Source organism: Truncatella angustata, assembly GCF_020726525.1.
Source record: "Truncatella angustata strain MPI-SDFR-AT-0073 chromosome Unknown BKA67scaffold_2, whole genome shotgun sequence".
In the NCBI taxonomy this organism is placed as follows: Eukaryota; Fungi; Ascomycota; class Sordariomycetes; order Amphisphaeriales; family Sporocadaceae; genus Truncatella; species Truncatella angustata.
The window spans coordinates 1223694-1246226 of NW_025763382.1; the positions used below are offsets into that span (position 1 = coordinate 1223694).

Below are 22533 nucleotides of genomic sequence, written 5' to 3' on the forward strand. Positions count from 1 at the left end.
CAATATCTGGCGTCCTCGGCGGCAGATGTAAGATTTATACGAACGCTGTATTCTAGCACGTTGCCGTAAAAGCGACTTTGATGCTCTCATGTTGATGTACAACAGATGGGGCGATGTTGCGGTGACATGTTGGCTATTGGCTTCGGTGTTGCTTATGTTCCAAGCAACACGTGCATCGATGGGCTGGTGAAGAGGCGAATTATCCTTACGCGCTGAGATGGATGTCCATCAGCTGTTTAAGCTCCACCTTTCCCCATCCGATGTGAAGCCCCGTTAATATCACCAGTAGTGCATCATCGCATTGTAGATGACGACCTGCCTTGCTATGTACATCCTCAGGATCTAGTATCGCAACAGGATTTAATCCTATGTTGCAAGCATACTACAGCATGCGATTCTCCATCGTTGATATTACGGTGCTGCAAGTTTTTATGCTATACAAGAGTGAAAATTTTTCGCAGATGACCTTATGAACCGATCGTAGGAACATGACAACATATTTTCACGATGATTCTTGGCGGGTTGCCGGTGGCAATGCAATCTCAATGATCAATTAATTCTTTGTGGAGCACATACGTTTTACGGAGCATGCTTGGCCAACAGTTTCGGACATATTCAAAAATTCGTTGCCTTGTAATAGCTAACATTACTGACGGCTGAGTATTAAATAGCCTTGATTCAATCTTGGGTCTAATGAAGCATACTAAAGAACCAAACGCGAAGTCACCAATCTATCAGAATAGCTTCTTGCGCACGAATGAACATGGAGGTTGTCGCTCGAAGGCCAAGTGATATATGGACGAACTCACACGGGGGAAGGCTGCTTTGTGCAATTTCGATCGTAACAGATAACATGATGACACAACCTGCGTGGAGTAGGATCTAGACTTTGATCCGCCATGGAATTTCTCACTGAAAATACGAAATAATGCTATGCTATATGCCGATGTGCTCAAAGGAAGTTCCTTGAACGAACTTGAACTGTCTCCAGTTGCGATACAACGCATGTCGATACAACTGTGGAGATGAATCGCGTAGCCTCGAAGCCAGGCAAGTTACGCGTTGAAGGGATAACCCAGTGGACTATTTGATCCTAGAGACCCTGGATTTTACGCTGTACCCGCCCAACAACAAGTATTGCCTGCGTCTAAAGAGGGGCCACGGATTATGTGACTTCCAGAATATCCTCTTCTCAATGAAGTTGGCCACCACTCAAGTTGAGACACCGGGTCTGACTGTCAACCTGCTAGGGTCTGGAGAGTAGTGGCTGTCAAAATTTATTCTACCTGTGCGCTTCCACATCGAAGGATCATCCCCGCCTGTTACACTTAGAATGATCCTCAATTGTCGGCTCTAAAGCGTGAGGCGACTAAACACTTTGCATATGCTAGTTAACTAAAGTACGCCGCATCGATCGCACCAATTCGGCATTTGTCGGTTTGCTGATGGGATGTCCTTGGTTGTCGTAGATTTAAGCCCCATCAAGCGAACTTGTACTATGTACTATAGATCGGCTTTAAAATAGTGTGGTGGGACGCCTGATTGGCTTGGGAACCGTTGCGCAACTACGGATCTGTGGGTGAAAAAATTTAGTGCTCCATATGATGGTCTGTGAGCTCGCAGTGAGAGAATCTGAATAATTCTCTCGATAATATCAGTAGTAACTTCTCAGACTCTCCAACGGTATTGTCTAAAATATGAATCTTACGATCCATTATTTTTATGGTAGATGCCCGATTATCATTTCGGAGACGTTCCCATAGCATTTTCCTTGTCTGTTTTAAGAAATTATTATCGCATACGGGCCGAATCTCAGGCTGAAAGAATAGAGTTTTGGGGGGAATTGCGCAATAACTACCTGGGTCGGTTGCTGGCCATTGGGCTAAGCCTTGAGCCCCGTACTGAACCTTTGGAACGTACCTGGAAATAGATCGAACGAGGTGAGATCTTCGACACTGGCACCTGTTATGCCCGTAGATCTGTCCATATACACTGGTGATCGAAACGTGGGTTGATCTGATGAACATCAACCTAAATTTGCCCATGTTTGAGCCGCAAAGCTACGGCAGCGCCCTGCCACTCGCGAACCATCAAAGATGCTTGCTTCTTGATTGTGCCATATCAATATCTACACTCAGGGCCAGACAGTACAGAACGAATCGAGTTGCCAACGGGCAAACTGGCGTCTAATTTCTGGCCTCACCAACACATCCCCGATGGTAATTGTTGATAACGCAGTATAGTATTGCACACAGTGACGAGAATAACAACCAATGAAACGGGTATAGCCAAGGGTCTTCATAAATCTATGCACATTGCGACTCAAAACCGTTTCGTATCACTTGTTGCTAGTTTCCGAGCATGGTCAAACAGGGTGCGTGGCTGATATTGCAAACCGGGAACTATGCTCCAATAGCAAATGTGATGATACATCCCTACCTTGACCGCAACCGTCGTCCCCTGCTGAGATGTGACGAAACGACATCCCGCATTCGTGTTGCTGGCAGATGCAACGTTAGGTTGCGCGATCGGGGCAGTATTACAGGATCGCTCATTACAAATTGAGGGCCAGTGCAGTGGTCCAAGCAAATTGCAAGTGTTTCTTTTATCGACAGCAAGAGGAAGAGACACGGCAAGAGGGTACTTGCTGCGAACAACGTGATGTCCGCGGGAATGTACCGTATTAAGTTCACCAATGAGCTGCTGACAGGCGCTCAAATGGGCTACTGTGTGACATTTATTGATGAATCATCGGCGACGGGGCAAGCGCTTGCGCGCATGCCTCCCGAAGTTACCAGGGATTGTGTGCAAACGAGTGGGATCACAAACGGCGCTCGGAGAGCGTTGGTGCGGAATTCCAATCAATTACCTGCAAACTTGATAGCTCATGTGTGGCTCCGAGCGCAGTTATGACTCGCAGCTATACTGATCTGGAGTTGTACAGCACGTAGTTTGCCCTCTACAGTATTCCAAAAGAGCCATTATGCTTGCGTGATGGTGTGCGGGTTGAAACATGATTATCAGCGACGATCCAGCTGTTGAGAGGTCTCAGCTAAGATAGCGCCGCCACAAGTCATCGACCACGCTGATGATTTTCCACTAAAGCAAGGCCCCGGCAGAGACGACCAAGCAGCTGGATGGGTCAAAGCGTACCGAACATGCAAAGCTTGCAGAGCGGGCATGCAGGCGGTTGGACGGGGCTGCCTATCGGAACTCAGCACATATGATGATGAGCATTGCAGCTAATTTAGCGATTGCTTGTAGCGCTGCAATCTGCATCTACTACAGCTGGAATTCAAAAGAAGGATACGTGCAGTGCAGCAGCCGACTGGCCGGTCTGTAAATGCCATTGGAAATCAACAATCATGAGTCGTGCATTTACCATGGTGAAATAGAGATGGGATCATGAATAGCAGCGCTAGAAGAGCAATATGCATTCAGATCGTTGGGAACAGGTGCCAGCAAGGATACATGGTGCTGTGTACTTGCTTTCAAATCAGCCCCGCGCACCAGGTAGCGAGTGCCCCTCTAAATGCACTCCATCATTTGCTGGCCCCTTTTCATTCAGCTAGATCCCGGTCAGGATGGCTGCCATGTGCTCACAACCCTGGTTAAATTCGTTCGTTTGACACCCGATATACCTCCAAACTTCAGAAGCAATGGGAGGCTGGTGCTCAGTTCGTCGGTCGACCATGTCTCCGTTACTAAAGGGTATGCCAGCACCTGGCACTTAACGGAGTTTGTGACGACGAGATGTGGAACTTACGAATCTTGGGGTAGTATCGCTCCAAAAACTGGCATTGATGGATCCGATGCACTCCTCGGCCGGCGAAGCCTTTAGATGCTCCTTCTTGTGGTACGCCGAGCAAGCCGATGAGAGGAAAAAATCCAGAGTAATACCAAAGGTGGTAATACTGGCTACGCATAAGACTTCTCTAGAACCAATCGGCTATTTCGGTGACGCAGTATACTAAATTCGGGGGGCGCTGCCAGCAATGTCTTAATTGTCCATCGCCATTGTCGCATCACCTGCCCTGATGTTTTTCGCTTGAATCAGAGCGTGATTTGTTTGCACCAATGCGACTTTCAGTTGATATCACCGAGTTGAGACGGTCCGGGCGTTGGATGGCTATTTGCCTAGCACTAGGTTAGGTTAAAGTTCATCTCACCATGATAACCCCTCCGACTTCTGGACAGATAGACAAACCTAAAGGTCGATTTCCTTGAAGTGTCAAAATCCGCAATCAATCTGTCTCAGACCGTTCGATGGCTGTCATCCGGCTTCTAGGCCGAATCTTGCATATCTCCTTCAGTGATTCAGTCGTGATTCGGCTCGTCAGGCTCGGTGTGAGCACACAATTGAAGCTACACTTTTCAATAACTCCTCGACCAGCTGATTTTTGTAACATTCATCTCCCGGGAAGACAAATTGCCTCCATCGGAGGTTCCACATATCTCCCAGCCCTTGCTCATAATTACAATCCTTGATTCGCTCGTCACTTTCAGTACCTGGAATGGTGGAGCAGTCAAAATTTAAACAGAGCAGGGGCAAATGCACTAAGGGACAAGAACGTTACCATTCGAGATAACCAGTTCAAGCAGCCCGTTGAGCTGTTTTCCGGGCGGGAGGTATTGGTGACTGTTGGCAAGGCCTCGAAACGCCCTTCCGAGCAACGACTTCTCGTACAGGGTACCCATTTCCATCCACTTCAGCCCTTGTCCTTGCATCACCGACAGACCCAGTGCATCGACAGTGTTGGCTCCACCCCTTGGAACATCTGCACCTCTTTTGACTTGATATCCTCCACAAGCCCTGGCCTTTATTTCCCCATCCCTAGTTGCGTGGAGTGTACGCATACGAAAGAGCTTGATCAAAGCAGTGTACTTACTCCGTGCGCTTGTGGTGTTACTTTGCTCAGGCCGTGCTACCATTCTAGTTAGATGTGGATGCTCCGGCTTTTGGGCCACACCTTTGTTCCCTTTCCCCTTCCTCTAGTGCTGGCAGCCGCGCCCTTTTCTACTACGCCGGATCCTCTACATCGGTTGGCAGTTTTCTCTCTTCTCTTTTGAGCGAAATTCCACACTCCTTCGGCCTGCATATTCTCTGCTTCCTTGAAGTAGCCGACTGCTGTCTACTCGGTCCCTCATCAGATCGATTGACACAGCGACGCGACCTCGAGCGAATCAGGTGCGAACGTGCTGTCTTCAGCTTCGAACTTCCTTGTTAGCTAGAGCTTAAGGTTGAGAGATAGTCGCGGCCGTTCAAGCTTCACGGTTGAAAAGTAACTACGAAACGAGACCCGGCAACAATTTTCTTCTTTTAGTTTTCGTCAGTAGCATTAGGTTGGCACATCGGCCTAATCACCGTTGCCCAACAGTGTGGACGCCCAAGCGCCAGGAACTAATAAATACCTGGATGAGGTTCGAGGTCGACAAGTCATCACAATGGCGCCTTCATTGAACACACATTCGTCCTTCACGCGTCCGCGTACCAGTGATCGGGATGCCCGTCCCGGCACTCGTGACAACAACGACAACAATTTAATAATTCCAAGCAGAACTTCGTCCTTGCACTCCCGAATCACCCAACCGATTCCGTCTCAGCTCAACTCGAAACCCCAGCAGAGAACCCCAAAGACATTGACCCATGCCTACATGGTATGTGGTGTTGGACGGGAGCCATCACAATGGGTCAAGGCTCCTGGCCCCGCGCAGGGTAAAATTGGGCATATGAAGGGAGCTGTTGGGCAGTTCTGGCTCCCGGAGATTCTGGGCAGCAGTCCTCGATTAGAGCAAGATAACGAAATCGCTCGCGCCCTTCACGCTGCTATGAGAGCTTGCTTCCCTCATGATGTCGAAATATGCACCGGCCGAAGCCAGCCACACTGTGTTCATCACGCCTTCGTGCTTCAGCAGGACTCTTCCCACACGCTCTACGGTATCTGCTTGCGCGTATGGTCGAGAGCCGACGAGAAGAGAGCCGAGACTATTAGGGATCTGAGGAAGCGCACCGAGCCTGACTTCTACGACAACCCGGATGAGACCTACTGGATTCCGTACTGTTTGTCTTTCCTTTCGAGATACCCCCTTTACAACCTTCTGGGCGACTATCTCCGCGGTATGTGGATTCATTGGAACAAGGCGACCAACCTGTTCCATGCCGAGGAGGTGTCAAGAATCCTCAGCTTCCCAGCTCCTCGCCTGAATGACTTGGTCCGCATTGATATGAAGGACTATGCACTATGCTACCAATTCCCGTCGTCCCCAACCGGGTTCCAGAACTTTGCTATGTGGCCGCTTTGGGCTTGCTTGTCTATTCCCAACATCGTGGGTGTCATTGAAGCCGCCATTTCGCCTACCCGACGAATCATCTTTGTCAGCCACTACCCAGCCATGCTCACTATGGCTGCTGAGACTATCCGGTTTTGTGTAAGGGTCTACGAGTGGAGTGGTCTGTATGTCCCGGTTGTGCATGCTCGACATGCCACCGAGCTCGTCCAGGAGCCCGGCCCATACATTCTTGGTATCACTGCCGAATGCCGATCCCTCATTACAGCCCCGAGTGATGCTCTCGTTGTGGATTTGGACCGCAACTTCGTTCTCACCTCGAGCCCACCGACTGCTTTAAATCCCGGCCAGCGCAATAAGTTTGTGTCTCGCCTGACTCAAGCACTCAATGGTGATGTCGCTCCATCTGGTGTACCTCCTCATTTACGCTCCGCTTACGGCGGCGGCAAGTTGGTCCCGGCTGGTCAAATCATTGTCATGCGCGGTGAGGTCGAGTCTATTCAGGATCCCGAGTGGTGGAATCAGGATGCTGTGATGGCCGTCATGGACCACGTCTGCGAGAAATTGGGCAGAAATACTGGTCTGAAGGCTGTATTCGGCGGTTCTGTCAAGAAGCCTCTTATGACCAAGGTCTCTATGAGGCATCTCAACGAAATCGTTAGAGAGCGCAACCAGTATTCTCGCGATGCGATGGAGGCATGGCAGGATTTCATCAACCTCAAGGGCCGCATGGACACTGAGCTTGCTAAGGTCACCAAGCGCAACAACTACCTCGTCGAGGAGCTCGAAAGCTGGAAGACGCAGTTCCTCAAGTTCCAGGCATTTGCTGAGCAGCTTACCAAGGAGACTCAGGACCTCAAAGTCAAGATTGAGACCCACAAGCGTGAGAACCGTCGTCTGGCAGGCCTCATCGACCAGCAGAAGGACGACAATGCGAGGTTGTCTGTCCGTCTTTCTGGTACTGAAAAGCAACGAGACGACGCTTTGGAGGCTCTGGTACTCCAGCAAGAGATTGCTGAAGAACTCGAGAGAGAGCGCAAGCGCAACAAGAAGGAACTGGCTGCTCTGCAAGCCACCAACTCCACGATCATGCGCCAGCGAGACGAAGCCCGCCGCGTGGTCTTGCACCTGCGCAGCTTGATTGGTGGCCAATCACATCATATGGAGCACCTGGTGCACTCTCTTACCAAGCCTGAGGAGCTCAACGAGGAAGTTGAGGCTGGTTTCGATGGCGATGGCGAGGAAGCTCATTGTAAGTCTGGTCTAAATCACAGGATTGAAACGGTATTAACAAACACAGCCGCTACTGATGAACGCCTCGGCGAGACTCTTACTCGAGCCCACAATGCCAACAAGCGCTTGAGCTTCCTTGACGTTTCCGACCGCCATCTCAAGGACAAGACGGACGCCATTGCTCATATCATTCGCAACATTGCCGAGCAATGTCAGGCTGCAGTGGAGAGCCTGCAACTCGCCAACGATGCTGAAATCGGTTCTCTCAGTTCCCGCCCAGGCTCTCGTGCCAGCTCTCACCGCAGCTCTATCGCCAACTCTCGCCGGGCCAGCAACCTATCCATCGCGCAAAGCGACGCGTCTACCTCTGCTTCGGACGTCGGTGATGATAGCCGCCTCCACCCGTCTGGACGAGCTTCCAGCATTCCGCCTACTCCAGACTTGATTCCCAACAGAAGCAGCACGTCCATGTCAATCGCCTCGACCATGACTACACCCGAGCGTTCTAGCCAGCAGTACATGACTCATGCTGATATTCCCACGAAGATTGTCGAGGACGACGAGGAAAGTCTAGCTGAGCGAAGCGACAATGAAACCGTCTCCCACGAGCCTGGTATTGTCGGAAAGCATGATTTAATGCACCGCCCATCTGGTGCCCGAATCAGTGCTCTTGGTGGTACTCGATGAATCGCATTTTTGCGTGATCGTCGAATGAGTGCCCTTGGCGGTACTCAATGACTTGGGTTTGCAAGGTCGACCACACTTCATGATCTGAGGATAACAACATCGCCTCATTACAGCGAGGCTTTTTCACATTGTTCGAACTCGTACGAATTCCTGTGCATATGGCTTTTATTACAACTATACCATTATACTTTTTTACTTTCAGCACAAGGCGTTTCGGACCGGGCTGCTTATGCAATTGCACAAGCCGGCAATCTTCGTCCCCAGGGCATGGGGCATAATTTCCTTGACTATTATGGCGGAGAGCAGACATGAGGGGAGGGCTGTCATGAGAGTTCAACATGTTACTTACAAATATTTCAGTCAAGCCTGAAAGGCATACCTTCCTGGCGGTGGTCAGACGAATCAACGAATTTCACTGTAGTTTTATGTGTACAACTTTCAAAAAACCTGTGATGAAACAGTGGTACCTGCTCGGTGATTGTTTACTCAAGTTGTGTTAAGTGAATGCTTAGTTAGTGAAATGCGAGCAGTTGACAGTTCACTCCGTATCTCAACTGTCCCCTTTTGAACAGGCCTGCAATCTGAATGCTCATCAGTGGTACAGCTATACTTTGCTTTTGGCGAGGAAATGGCACGCCTCTCGACTTCGCATTGCAACGTGTCTTGTCTCTCCCTCTCAAGCCATAGTGTCTCACACTTTTCCACGGTGGCCCGGCAGAATCTCATACCGCCTCGCATATTTACCTTTCAGCGAGCGGCAGGGGAATTGCTTCTTGACCGCTTGGACCGTACCACTGGGAATTAGATTGAACGATGCAACGCACGTGGTTACCCACACGGAGCCGTGGATCGACTGGCAATCCAATGGATCTAGGGCGCAGAAGAACTCAACTCTGACGTCCCGTATCGTCGATGCTTACAAGTGACACAGAAGGTTCATTGGTTACCGCCGTGCGGAAAGCAGCCATACGGTCGCTCCATGCATCGCACCAGACAAGTTGATCAAGATACAGGCCAAGCAGTAGAGAAAACACTGTTGAACCTTAGTAAGTAATACGTAAGAAATTGTTGATAGCATAGTTGATTTCATGTGCTTGAGGCTAAATCGGAAGCTGCTTAGCCCCCCCCCCTCTTCCTTTTGTTTTTCTTGAGTGACCAAAAGCTATTCAACACTCAGGCATCTACCATTTGTTCAAATTAGGAATGGTCACGTATGGTCCTGACCCATACAATGCAGTCCATCATGCTGACCAGCTGTACCACGGTGATGAGTGCAGTAAAGTTCTGGTCCAGCTCAAAGAGTCTCGAAGCGCCGTTCGCTGATGTCCAATGTGCTAGTTCGGCCTGTTGAGCGCACATGCACCCCTGTATTACGATGGCGGCAAAGATCGTGACGGCGTTGCAGAAGATGAGGATGAGCAGCCTCCAACGGATCGACTGATCGTTACCGCCTTGGCCGACAGCCTGGGCGTGCGTTGCGGGATTTGCGTTCTCCGCGGCTCGTGCCTCCTCTTCCTCACCGTCCCTATCCCGCAGGAGACTCGGATCCCAGACATGGGCAAATGGGTCCTTGGCTCGCCGAGCTGCCGCAGAGTCGGGCCGCTTCAGCGACCAGAGCTGGTGCTCGAGCCCTAAGATCTTGGCCTCTAGTTGGTCTCTGTCTCGCATGTTTCCGCCCTGCATCATATTGAAGACTGCGCATTGCTCCTCGTCTAGCGACTCCTTGAATTTTTGGATTCGGTTGTTCAGGTCGACGGTAACAGCGTCTAGTGTCGCCTCGTTTTCTCTGGCGATTTCGGCATCTTCTAGACTCATGTTGGGTACAGCTTTTGTATTCGATACGGCTGAAGCAAGACTAGATGTCCTTGCGAAGCAATGGGACTGATGGAGGATTACCGGAGGGCTAAGCTGCAATTGTCAAGGAAGTTAAGAGATGTTCGGTGGTGAGAAAGTGCCAAAGTGCTCCTCTACTGTCAATAAATACTTGTCGAGCCGCATATTCTTTGTGTTGAGCCGTAAGCGGACGGTCAGAACAAGGTGCTTTGTTCTACAATAACGGAGTTTCATAACACTCATACTAGAAAACTAACAAAAGATTGACGGATCTTTCAGGCAGGCCCCACAATTAGCTATAGTAGTAAGAATAAGCAATGATTAGAATAATGCATTAGATTAGATATTCACAACTACAAACCTTTCTCAAGTATAATAGACCCACAAAAATACTCTATGATAATGGTGTCTTATTGTGTTAGCTCCAGCTCTTTTCGAGTCGTCAGACTATATCCCACAAATCGAGCATGTCTTCATAAAGTTTGGCTGCAACTTCTGCGTCATTAATAAAGGCCAGACCTGCTGTTGGTCCAGCACAATCACGTAAAGTGCATGCAACAAATCTGTATATTGACCAAAACGCTGGTCCGTGACCTTTGGTGTATCCATGAACAGGAGGTTTGTAGCCCACATGCAGCGTACGTCTAACGACGTCGTCATCCCACGCAAATATATCGAGAAAAGCATGCACGAGCTCGTGTGCGAGAGTAGACACTACCTGCGGTAACGTGAGTTGCTGCACATGGGCACCGCTTACTCCGTGCGTGTACATCTCCACAGTCCCCATGTACCATTTCGCGATCATCTTACCGCTCGGTTCGGCACCGTGGTTCACCCGCAGTTTGGCTGTGTATCTGCGTGGCATGAAGAGCTGCCCATGGGGTTGGGTGTCTGCCGCTACACTCTCGGGATTAGTGATCAGGCCATCAAAAAACATGTAATCTAAGGCCGCCATGTAGCTTTCCAATACTTTATGAAAGTTGTAAATAGAGAGCCCGTGAGCTTCAAAGTAGGCGACGTCTCTGTCGAACCGCTGGCGGAAGTTCTCTAGAAGCAGGTCCTTATCGGAACCCTTGACCCTGCAGTGTATCAGGAGATATTGGACCAGTTCTTTGGCATGGTAGGACTTCTGGCCCGGCGTCGGGCTCTTCCAGTAGGCTCCCATGTTTTTATCCCGGCAGCGGAGGACCCACGTTATTGCACGATACTCCAGGGCGCTGTGCATCTCCTGGTATGAGTCGAGCCCTTCCTGGGCGAACCCGGCGTTCCGGGAGATTTTGCGCGGCGACCACCGAGAAATTAAACCTTCCAAAAACCCAGCACGGCGTAAGATGTCTTTTTGTTCTTCGCTCATGTTAGTATGGTATATGTGGTAACTGAGTTAAATTTTTGGTTTCTAATGTGTCTCATCTGCTACCTGAATCAGGAGTATGCACTGCACGGGCAAGAGGAGAATATCTTCGTTCATCTCAACAGCAAGGGGCTCACTATATATTATATATTTTATCGTCTAGTTTACAGGCCAGTAACAAGGCAGAAAGTGCTTGCTTTCCTGGAGTCCAACGTTGGCAATTTATAAATGAACATTGTGGTCAAGAATTATGCATTGTTCGCGAGACAAAGGCGGTCGTTAAGACTGGGTCCACAGGTTTGGGACCTGAAAATTGCCAAAGCTGCCAGCAAAACTCACTTCAATGTCTGCATAAATTTTCCTTATTGCGTATTTCTCCCCTGCTTCAGGACTTGGGAAATATTCCCCAATTCCTCTGCTAGTCCGTCAGTGACAGTTACTTAGACAATGTGCATAGCGGCATAGTTTCAGGAAGGAGCCAGGCCGATCCATGGCAGGATGCACTATTCCTTATGTTCAGATATCTAAGATATTTGCAATGGACAGGTGATATGTAAATGGAGAGAGAGCAAGCCATCTCCGGTTCTGCAATTAAACCATGGTTACTTTTTGAAGAGTTTTCGGATCCTGCAAAGAAGACCATGGGCTAATTGGGCGGGGCGATCGAATTCAGACACTCCTGACCTGGAATTGTCCCTCAATGTCCGCGTAATGAACCTGGTGAGCTCCCCGAACGCAGTCCCATGTTCAGCCTCGTACCTTGGTGGCGCGAACGACACTTGTTCTGTACGCCTCGCTGCATCATCGTCGTAAGCGAAGATATCCATCCAAGCGTGCACCATTTGATGAGCAAGGTTGATCATCATGGTAGTGAACGATCGTGGTTGCCCTCCCAGGTCTATGGGCTCGTGTGTAAAGATTATAAAGCGACCTTGATCTCTGTCCCACTTGGATTTCATTTCTGCTGCCAGGTCGGAGCCGGCTTGTACACTCAGGCTCACAGTCGATGGATATGTCATAAATCGCTGTCCAGGGAACTCGTTGTGCAAGTCGACGGGTACTGCATTTGTGAAGAACCCGTCGAAAAATATGTAGACCATTGCAGCCAAGTAGTTCGAGAAAAGGAGATCGGTATTCGCTGCCGTTGCAATGCCATGGTTTGATCAATTTTCAAATCCATCATAAACCGCAACCTGAAGTTGGATAAAAATCGCGCTTGTTAAAGGGGCCGATGACCTTTGAGGATAGAGCGAGATGCTGCTTTGGTTGGCTAGCTTAATATAATATGGTATTAGACGTCGCAACTTGCCAGAAGTCCTGAATGGCGGTTTGACGACGACATCTCTGTCCGATCGAAGTTCGACGTGCCCTACAGAGCCGCATACACTTCGCCTGGCTGCCTTGTCGCACCAGTCCCCAGGTCTCGCACCTTGTGCGTGATAAACTCAAACCCCATCAGGGTGATAGTCTGCTCAATGAAAAACTATGGCGTCTCAAGAAGTCGATGTTTCTTTCACTCATGGTGCTGGGGATACGGGGTTTGAAGAGTGACACTTGTACCTTTCAAGACTTATTTTGAGAAAACATGGTCTCCTGCTACGTGGCTGCTGCGATCATGACGAAAATACATTTTATACGGAGAGTAGGATCATATGTGGAAACATGTTGACAAAGGGCTCGAGGAGTCGCTTTGGTGAACCCAATATTGTTTGTTGGCTAAACTGGGAACACCACTTTGTCTTGAGTGAGGGCAGCTGGCCGAGAGGGAAAATATTCATGTTTGGGATTTAAATAAATACAAGGCCTTGTTCTGGACAACAGACCAAGTGGCCAAGTCGGTACACGTTGTATGCTTGGTATCCAAAATTCAGCAGGCTGATCCTTTGTTCATATAATTTTATCGAATGAGCTCGACGTTGTCATCAGGGGCGACTGGGACTAGCTGAGAAGTTTGTGTCGACATCACCAAACAATTTCATGGGGGAACGACGGCTCAGCAAAGCGGCATTTGCCAGTGGTTACGTTCTATAGAACGGTTTGTCACCATGGCATCAATGCATAGTATTGAAGTGTATTGCGTTGCGAGAATTTGAAAGTGCCTAATTTGTCGTGGAAACAAATCTTCGGTGGCGGACGACGAATGCCTCATGAATGGAGATGAATGAGCAGCTAGGTTAGTCTAATACTGTATAGAATGCCCTCAACGTCACCGACATATGGATGCGGACTTCCAATCAATGTCTATCAACCGATCAATTACAGTGGAGCTGTGCGCTAATAAATAAACCCCCCTACCACTACCCTGCTGTAAGTTCTACTTGTTCTGTCACGGTGTTGACCTGGAAACAACGATAAACACCCGACGCATGTGGGTGCCGCTGCCCCCATCTGATGATCTCCAAATTTCAAGGCAGCCTCCCCCCCCCAATTGGTACCCGAACACTCAGCTCAAGCTCAAGCTCAAAGCGTGATATGCAAGCAGTCGCAAAGCATATACATCATCCACAATCCATATTCGATTCTGAGTTGCTCGTGACACGTGCTGGAAATTGCTACACACCACAGACTGCATTTCTTTCTGCATGAAAACCCCAATAAAATACATCCATCACCACAACACAGACAAATTCCCAGAATGGCAGAATCCGAGAGCCTACCGGGCTCCCCCGGCGGTGCGACAACACCGTTGCAGCCCCTGACACCAGACCGCGTCAACCAACAGCGCGACTCATATTTCTCCTCGCCCCGTGGATCGCCAACCCGCGGAGACCACCATCGCGACAGCAGCATACACGATAAGATCCAGCAGTTCAACAACATGGCCAAGGTCGGCCCCCACACCGCCGCCTCCATGACCAAGCAGCTCGAGCGCAAGACGGCAGACGCCGCCCTCAAGCGCGCCATGCTCGGTCGCGAGGAGGCTGAGAGCGAGATGCGCCGATTCAGAGAAGAGACAAGGCTACTGCGCAAGCAGGTCGACGAGGGCAAGGAGAGGGAGAGGAGAGTAGGCGAGCGACTCGAGACCGTCATGGTAAGCATAACATTGCGCGAACCTTGCACAAGATTGCCATTCATCTTCTGTCCACTCGAGCTGACTTGTCGTCTCCCTTACAGGAGAACTATGGACGAGCAAAGGAGACATATGCGCACACACAAGCCCTGTGGGAAAAGGAGATCCGTCGCGCCCGAAAAGAGACCTTCAAATCACAATCGTCCATCGTCAAATTACAGGAAGAGCTCAAAGCCGCAAAGGTTGCCACAAGGTCCACAGAGGAAGTCCTCGAGCGCGAAAAGGAGAGAAGCCAGGCCAGAGAACAAGAGGCCTTCACGTCACGCTATCAATTAGTCGGCGTTCAAGAACAACTCGAGCAGGCACTGGAGCGCGTCAAGGTCATCGAGCAAGAGCGCGACGCCTACAAAACCCTCGCACAGAACGAAGAGGTCGCACGAATAGCTGCCGAGGGCCGCCTGCCTCTGCCCAGTTCCGAAGAAAGCGACGACGAATTTGCGTCGCCAAAGAAAACGAACCCACGCCTATCTCTTACCACCGCCGATATTGTCTCCTCCGCCGCTAGTGAGGAAGAGATCGAGGAGCTGACTCGCCTCTGGCAGTGGGAAAGGCAAAGGGCCAACCGCACACAAGAGCACCTGGAGTTTGTGGAAGCCGAGTCTTCTCTGAAGACGTGCACGTGTGCCAAGCGCTCGAGGCGTAGCCTCTTGGGATCAGCTCGCAAGCCCCGCCCGGAGCCGGTGGCCATTGTCGACCCAGCAGATCTGGCCATCTTAGGTCAGAAGCCCGAGTCGCCTGTAGAGCAGCTGGGCGCAGCCGAGAAGATAGTCATGCACCATCTCGCCCCTGCAGCAGCCACTGACGATGAGATGGAGGTTGACCAAGCTGAGGAGGACAGACCGGCAAAGAGGCCACGACACAGTCTAGTGTACCAACCCACTGAAGGCACGTTCCGTACACTGTCACAGATGGAGGTCGACGCAATGGAAACAACTGAGGAGCCCGTCCCAACAGAGCCTTCCACACCTATAGAACCAGTGCCCGAGCAGCCTCGCTATGCCCGTACGCCTTCAGCCGAACCGCCGACTTTCGCCATGATGCGCCAAGAACGCACGTCGCTCATGTCGCTTCTAAATGCACCGCGAGAGGATGAGTCTGAGAAGCCTGTTCTCAACATACCAACTACGCCAGGAAGCGATCCTGCCGAGGGTGAATCCGAGGAGTCAGAAGAGTCCGACACCGAGGTACCAGCCTCTACCGAGCGAGAAGAGGCCGAGCAGGCTAACAGGCCGCACACATCTGCTGCCTGTTACGCCGTCACAACGACTACTACTTCAGTCCCCCTACGTAAGGACGAGGACGTCGATCCGCGTGAATATGCGACGGCGGGAAGGCGAACTCAAAATCGGAATCCGTCGTTCGACCCCAACAACCCTGCTTTGACACCTACTATGACACGTGAGCAAGCATTGGCCCAGATCAGAGAACGTCGAGGTAGAGCAAGGAGTGCTGCTCAAGGAGCAGCAACGCCGCGAAAGCAGATGGTCACTGGAAGCGGCGAACGTAGGGATGTCAGCGCGCCGGCTGGCAGAGCAGCAAGAGGCAGAAGTTGACAATCAAAGCTGAACCGATCGGTCTGAGTGATGATCGCATGCCACGAGTAGAGCTGTGTACGAAGGCTATAGGAAGTCTTGGATGTCGTTTCTGCATTAGTTAGGCGTTTTGGTCTTCATAGCACAGCGGGTTTGGAAACACGGTTGCCAAAAACTCGCATTTGCGCTGGTGTTACGGAGTTCAGAAGCGATCTTCTACTCATGACGCCGTTACGGTTATATACCTGTTGGGGGTTAAAGGAGTTGAAGGTGTTTGGTTGGTCTTGGTTGATGGATACCATTGTTTTTCAATACAAGAGAGCCGAGTGTTTGACTTGCCTGGATTTTCATTGCTTAGTACCATGATAAGCTTGTGCTGTTCGATATACTGATGACGCTAGAGTCCTATATTACCGCTATCCTCAGCCATGTGATAAGCAAGCCATCCATGGAAACATTCCAGGACAAGGATGCCATGTAAGTCCATCGATTTACAGCATTTCCGGCGCAACTGACCTGAACGTGCTCCGGGTGAGATGCCCACCAATCATGGCCCGCAGCCACAATGAATGAGTAAGCGGACAACCGGGCGACTGCCGAGTCTGCACGCTTGTCCAATAACGTACTGGTCCATGCTTTCGTGTCCTGGCCTGCCAATCTTTGCTGCCGCACACAGCGCCTTATTCAGCGGCGCCGGTTGTGATCGAGTTGTTGCAGTTCGGACATGTTGAAGAGTCAAACGTACACACAATTAATTTAATGAGGTTTTGGTCTCTTTGTCGGAGTCGCACATTCTCGCCAATCCTCTAGAAAACTCGTGGCCATTCCCTCAATTGCATTGAGCTGGCGCACAATTGGTTGACCATGTCTGATTCCTGCAGCGACTCATAAAAGAAGCGATGAGCGAGACCAATGTATCTGAGGCCTCGACGGCATTCAGTAGATTCCATCTTCCGCCTTCACACCCGCAACTTATCTCAAAGATCCCAAAGATCCTGCCACATGAGCGCGTCTTCCCAGTCCAGATAGGCTCGGAGCTTTTTAAGCTCTCGGGAGCCTCGCTCTCGTCAGATGGTCAGTATGAATTCTCTCTACCTATGATTTCCGCACTACCTATTGCTTAAGTAATGTGAACGAATGAACTACTTTTTCTGATCATGCGCACCGCGCTCATCAGCTCCATGTTGCTCATGCATAAATACTGCCATATCGACATGTTGAACCATGACTAATTCCTCTCAGCGCCATCTTATTTCTCACAATATTTCCTGTGCCAGATTCGTCAAGCAGAGGAAAATGGGGAAGATATCTGCTCCGCCATACGGACGCTATACATAGACCGCGATCCAGAGACCTTCAAGGACATCTCTCTGCATCTCCAGGGCTACCATGTCTCACCGCGGGATGGCACACACTTTGTGCGTCTCTTTGCGGATGCGCAATTCTACACTCTGCCCAAGTTGATGTCTCAGCTCTACGAGGCGAGCATCTTCATGTCCATCGGCCACAGAGAATTCCAGATTCCGCGGGACATGTTCCAGGGGCCTGGAAACAGCCCCAATTTCTTTTCCCTGGGCTTCGCCATTTTCTTCTCCTCTCCCGACGAGATATTTCCCGGTCTGGAGCGTGAAGGTCTCATCAGACCACCATCTATCCAGCCGCCGGCCGTACCAGGTCGTTCTGCTGAGATTTTCTCCGATATTTTGCATCTTCTGAGAGGATACTCCATTCATATCCGTGACGAAGAGCACCGCGCGAGTCTACTCCGCGACTGCCGATACTTCAATTTTAAGGGCGTTGAGCAGAGGTTGATCCCGCACCAGATCAGCTACAACCAAGCGCGGCAACGTAGCGAGATCGTGCTGCGGCTTGAGGATATTCTCAAGTCTGGCATCTCGTTTGCGCATGATCAGATCTCGACGCCGACATATGGCGACGTCAACATGAACCAGGCTCCCGCCATCTCCGGCTGGGTAAACTACGCCAGGCCGTACGTAGATGATCAGCCCTACGAACTTATTCTGGAAATCGGCGGCGAAAATAGCAAGATTCACCTCCACCTGATGCGCGCCGAGTTCTTTGGACAGATTAGAGCCCGTATCGCAAAGTTCTTCGAGGTTATTGCCGCGAAGCTGAACTTGCCTCCCACGACTCAACCACTGGGCCTGCTCATGACAAAGGGTGGCGCTGGAAGCCAACCACCCACGCCAGGCAATACGGCGCTGAGTGAGGACCTGGTTAAAATCTCTATTGAGCCGGAGACGTATATTGAGCTCGACGGCAGGGTGTACCCTACGCATACCACAGATGGCGATGACGTCTCAATGGGTAACAGCATGGGTGGTTCATCTGGGCCTTCGCGGAAGAGGAGGAGACTGGACGTTGGAGGCAGTGGTGGACAAGGCAACGAGTGGGTCGTGAAGAAAGGCCAATGGAGGCTGAAGATCCAAGGAACACAAGGTGGAAAGAGCGCCGTGGAGTGTGTACTCGTTGCAGTCAGGCTGGAGGCATATAGCAATGAACAAACCAGGAATGCTCAGAGGGGTTTCTTGAGCTGAGGAACTCACTTGCCAAGCCAACTATTCATTCTTTCAGCAATGGCCTGTGGGGAGTTGAGTTCTCGTCTATATCTACGTACCTATGTCCATATTCTGGGACACCCTGCGCGAAGCAGTCGTTGTTTATAGGAAGTAACCACGATGTTTTCACTTTTCTTCCGACAGCCCGTAGATGCTTTTTCTAACTTCCACCTGTGCTAACGTTAAGTGTGGCGGTATTGGCTAAGACAGTATGCTATAATCTATGCGAACCTATCAGGTTGGATCATTTCATTATTCGGCTTCTCATCCTCTTCAGGCGTCTGGTATAGACCAACGAGATCGACATCACCGCCTGATTCGTTTCATATTTCCACAATCTGGTGGGCGCTGGGGGCATATAGCAACTGTTCTTTCGCAATGGTGAACTCGAGGATTAGATTCTTTCTTTCCTGGATATCAAGTGATCTCACCGCAAGCACGAACGTAAAGCTAGTCGCCAAGTAAAAATTATCCCAAGGGCCGAGTGATTTGTGACCTTTCTTTTCCTTCACTAAACGCCTCCACCAAGCCTAGGTAATCTACTTCTTGGGCCCCAGATCGTACGTTTCCCTTTCTTCAATGCTGCAAATACTTCCATGAGGTCTTTCAGAGTTGAGCACCTTTTAGTAGCCCCGAATACCGTTGGGTTATACTTCTTCTTCCCGGTGCCTTAATTCTGCCCCTTGCGGCAGACGCACCATGCTACGCCAATGTCAACCTTCTCCATTGAGAACGAACCTACTGCTGTGATATCACTTCCATCCGCGTTATAATCCTTCAGCGCACCGGTCTTCCCTAACACTCTCTCATTGTAACTGGCCAGGTGGCTCTGTTATATTCCCCATCACCGACATCTACCATGAGGTTGGCCACCCTAGTGTTATATGCTATAATAGCTCTCCCATTGTACCTCCTACGGGACGGATGCCTCGTGAAGACGTGAAGAATTGCAATTGTCCTAGAGGTATATCTATTAATACTAGCGTGCTACGTCATAATAATGATACTAAGACTGATCGTTATTAAACGTTTTGTGTTTGGGGGGTGAACTTTCCTCAACCCCTTCGAAGCGGTGCGATTCGCACTCTGCTCATCGAGAGAACCTGCCAAGCCGCAAGTACATGGCCAAAGTGGGATCTCCGTGGCGAACGGCATCAGTCCACTGGCAACGCCTGCAGCTCTTCTGAGTACAGAGTTAACAGCAGTACCTAGAGTGTGTATGGCCATCTTCATTTTTCTTGACGGGTACAGTGGGTGTCGGCAACCAATGTGTGAGTACCAGAGCATCCACTGGCAGCATCGTCCTTCACGGGATTTTCATCTGTTTCACAGAGAACCCGTGGTTGAACTAGGAATATGAGAAGACAGTATTTAATGTCAAAACAAGTCGAAAAAAAAAAAAGAGACCGGGACCGGAGCAGCCCAAGAACCGAATCACAGAAAAGAAATAGTCGAAGTAGGTGATGAAGGATTAGATCAGGAGGGTTCCATTTGTCCTATTCAACGACAGTGTGACTCTACTCAGTCCAAGAAAACACAGGCATGTAATGCGAAGACTCAAACGCGTCGAATAGAATCCAGATATTCAGAAACGTCAACACTTAGTAAACAGGATTACTGTCGTCACCAGTGTGAGAACTAAATCTTGATGCAAGTAGTCAGCCGGCAGCCAGTATGCAATACGCATGTAGAAATGCTTAGGACACTCGAGACTGCATTTTGCCTAAAGAATACTGTCGTCTCTCCATTAACACGTCAACTCAACTGTTTTAAGCAACATTACGTCTGGTTCCTGAAAGCTTCAGACCCCGCCTGGGCTGACTATTCGCATGTCTTGCATTTCACCTACGCACATAGCCGATGGAGGACTTAATTGAACCACGCAATTAGGAGGGGGGGGGGGGAAACAGTAAAAACTAACGCTATGTTATGTTGCCCTACTGCCAGCGGAAGACGAACGAGCATTGGTTTTTTTTTTTATTTTTTTTTAAAATAAATAGAGCGAAGACTTCCCATGCTCCAACATGCGCAAGAGCGGCTCAAAATTTCAGGCAAATCGAACTTTCTTATTGCTTATGAAGCTGTAGCTACTGCAACTGGCATCAAGACCTAGCACTTTTAAGAGTACACTCCGAAGCTACTTGCTTGATATATATAATGTAATCAGAAAGCATCAGACGTGGTTTTTCAGCACAATGCTTTGGCCGCCTGCCGAAAAATTTGATAGTGGCGTGTCAGATTGTCATGCATGTCCCAAAGAATATGACTTACCGGTACCACCGGGGAACATCCATTTGCATGGCTGTCATGTCTTCTTGCACCATGGCAGGTCGGAATGGCTACTTGAGAGTAGGATTTAGAGCGTGTCTTGCCCTTCAATGTTCTTCAGGGACCGGAAGAGGTCGTTCACATCCATTGAAGCTCAGCTGGAGCTCAACTAGTTCAGAGTCGCGGAGTACAATTGGACGCCGGTTTGGCTAGAGTGCCGAGACATCGATCCGATCTCCCCGGCACCCGGCGTTGAGCACTCCACCCACACGGCGTGCTGCTTGGTCTGAATCACCAGACTCAAAGACACTGCCTGTAGCCATGTTTCCATGTGAGACATACAAGTCTACCCGGACACAGCAGTCACCGTATTTGATTGCCAGATATAGCAAACGTCAAGGCTTTTGGAAAGCAATGATCCAGATGACGACTGACGATGGATCCATTCTGCTTATTTCGCATGTCCACTGACCGCGGATAGCTCATACAGACTCGTCCATCTGCACACCCTCTTCCGAATCCTTTAGAGAATATTGGCGCCATAGCCGTATAGCATCAAATAAGCTTCTCGCTCTATATCGAGCACTGCTCCTTCCTCTGGCCCCGAAGCACCAATCATCTCATCCTACCGTTTCGAGTACCGATGTGAGTTTTCATTGGCGGCAATTACTAAAAATCATGTGCGCAGTGTGACCACCCACGCTGTCGGCATATTGGATGATGATAATAATAGCATGCGAGGATTGGCTTAGGTGGCAGTGTGGGTGGGGGCCCAAATCCGCGGGCAGGGGCCTTCTTGATGCAGGCGAGAACAAAACCTCTGGTTCTGCGACATGCATCGACTATTGAGGATGGTTACATTTTTGGTGCACATTGGCTGCATGGACGTGGAGAGGAAACTTTATCTGAGGCTTTCGATTTGGGAGATCGAAATGTGATAAAGCTTTGAGATTGCGTTGCCGGCTCGGCGGTACGCATTGGATCTCTGCCGGCGCACCTCGCTACAGGAACATGGCAGTGATGCGAAGGATGCATTAGCTGAATGGCCGAATCATCTGACTGGAGTTTCCCGGTGGCCGATGATGACTTGAAGATTGATTTGCATACAGGATAAGTGTGTGCAAGTAGTCGTACAAAGGTTTCATGCCATAGAGGAATGTGCACCATCTGCAAGATCCGACCAGAAGCACAACTTTCCAGCATCTGCGCTCTCAAGGAGCGAGAGCACCGTCATCAGCTTCTCAGCCCCATCGCCCCAAGGCAGAATTGAGATTGGGTCGATGGAAACATAAGCAAGTATTTTTCAGCGTGCCTGCAGGTTCATGAAAGAAAGTGGGCGTCGCGTCGCGTTTAGAACGCGCGAGACCGCGAAATGAGCACTGGGTCGAAATCACAGCGCACCCCGCTCAAAGTCAGAGACATAATTAGATTCCTGAGCCTCACCGTATTCTGGGACCCGGAGCACAAGGCATGTCCAGCCTTCTTCAGCGGGACAAAAAAAATTAAAAATTTGTTGGCCTGCCTGCGAAGCTGATTGATTGAGTTGCGACAGGCATGAGGTTGCACTGCTGACAATGGTAAGAAGGTATGGCGGTACTGCCTCGTGTAGCAAAGTCCAGTAATAAAAAGGCAGGCTGATCAACGTGCTTGTCTTGAGTTCCCTAGGGCCTAGACACCATGAGAATCTATATC

The 22533-nt window shown here is 50.0% G+C and overlaps 7 protein-coding genes across 7 annotated transcripts; 3 read left to right on the forward strand and 4 right to left on the reverse strand.

The window, feature by feature from the left end:
* Positions 1 to 4086: 4086 nt before the first annotated feature.
* BKA67DRAFT_531833 (uncharacterized protein) lies at positions 4087 to 4932 on the reverse strand (the record flags this gene model as incomplete). Its single annotated transcript, XM_046099437.1, has 3 exons — positions 4087 to 4137; positions 4358 to 4509; positions 4578 to 4932. 3 exons carry the CDS (start codon positions 4930 to 4932, stop codon positions 4087 to 4089), a joined length of 558 nt encoding a protein of 185 aa, XP_045960803.1.
* A 513-nt stretch (positions 4933 to 5445) lies between these two features.
* BKA67DRAFT_654899 (DENN domain-containing protein) lies at positions 5446 to 8208 on the forward strand (the record flags this gene model as incomplete). The annotated part of the gene is made up of 2 exons (XM_046106638.1): positions 5446 to 7540; positions 7589 to 8208. 2 exons carry the CDS (start codon positions 5446 to 5448, stop codon positions 8206 to 8208), a joined length of 2715 nt encoding a protein of 904 aa, XP_045960804.1.
* Positions 8209 to 9334: 1126 nt separating this feature from the next.
* Positions 9335 to 10275, reverse strand: BKA67DRAFT_552343 (uncharacterized protein). The gene has a single exon (XM_046101838.1). It carries the CDS (start codon positions 10021 to 10023, stop codon positions 9406 to 9408), a length of 618 nt encoding a protein of 205 aa, XP_045960805.1. The 5' UTR covers positions 10024 to 10275; the 3' UTR covers positions 9335 to 9405.
* Positions 10276 to 10483: 208 nt separating this feature from the next.
* On the reverse strand, positions 10484 to 11395 carry BKA67DRAFT_672321 (uncharacterized protein; the record flags this gene model as incomplete). Its single annotated transcript, XM_046108714.1, has 1 exon — positions 10484 to 11395. The coding sequence occupies one exon, from the start codon at positions 11393 to 11395 to the stop codon at positions 10484 to 10486; it is 912 nt and encodes a 303-aa protein (XP_045960806.1).
* Positions 11396 to 11994: 599 nt separating this feature from the next.
* BKA67DRAFT_688000 (uncharacterized protein) lies at positions 11995 to 12492 on the reverse strand (the record flags this gene model as incomplete). The annotated part of the gene is made up of 1 exon (XM_046109065.1): positions 11995 to 12492. The coding sequence occupies one exon, from the start codon at positions 12490 to 12492 to the stop codon at positions 11995 to 11997; it is 498 nt and encodes a 165-aa protein (XP_045960807.1).
* Positions 12493 to 14027: 1535 nt separating this feature from the next.
* On the forward strand, positions 14028 to 16015 carry BKA67DRAFT_654903 (uncharacterized protein; the record flags this gene model as incomplete). The annotated part of the gene is made up of 2 exons (XM_046106639.1): positions 14028 to 14423; positions 14507 to 16015. 2 exons carry the CDS (start codon positions 14028 to 14030, stop codon positions 16013 to 16015), a joined length of 1905 nt encoding a protein of 634 aa, XP_045960808.1.
* Positions 16016 to 16893: 878 nt separating this feature from the next.
* BKA67DRAFT_654904 (uncharacterized protein) lies at positions 16894 to 18552 on the forward strand (the record flags this gene model as incomplete). Its single annotated transcript, XM_046106640.1, has 2 exons — positions 16894 to 17068; positions 17237 to 18552. The coding sequence occupies 2 exons, from the start codon at positions 16894 to 16896 to the stop codon at positions 18550 to 18552; spliced, it is 1491 nt and encodes a 496-aa protein (XP_045960809.1).
* Between the last annotated feature and the right edge of the window lie 3981 nt (positions 18553 to 22533).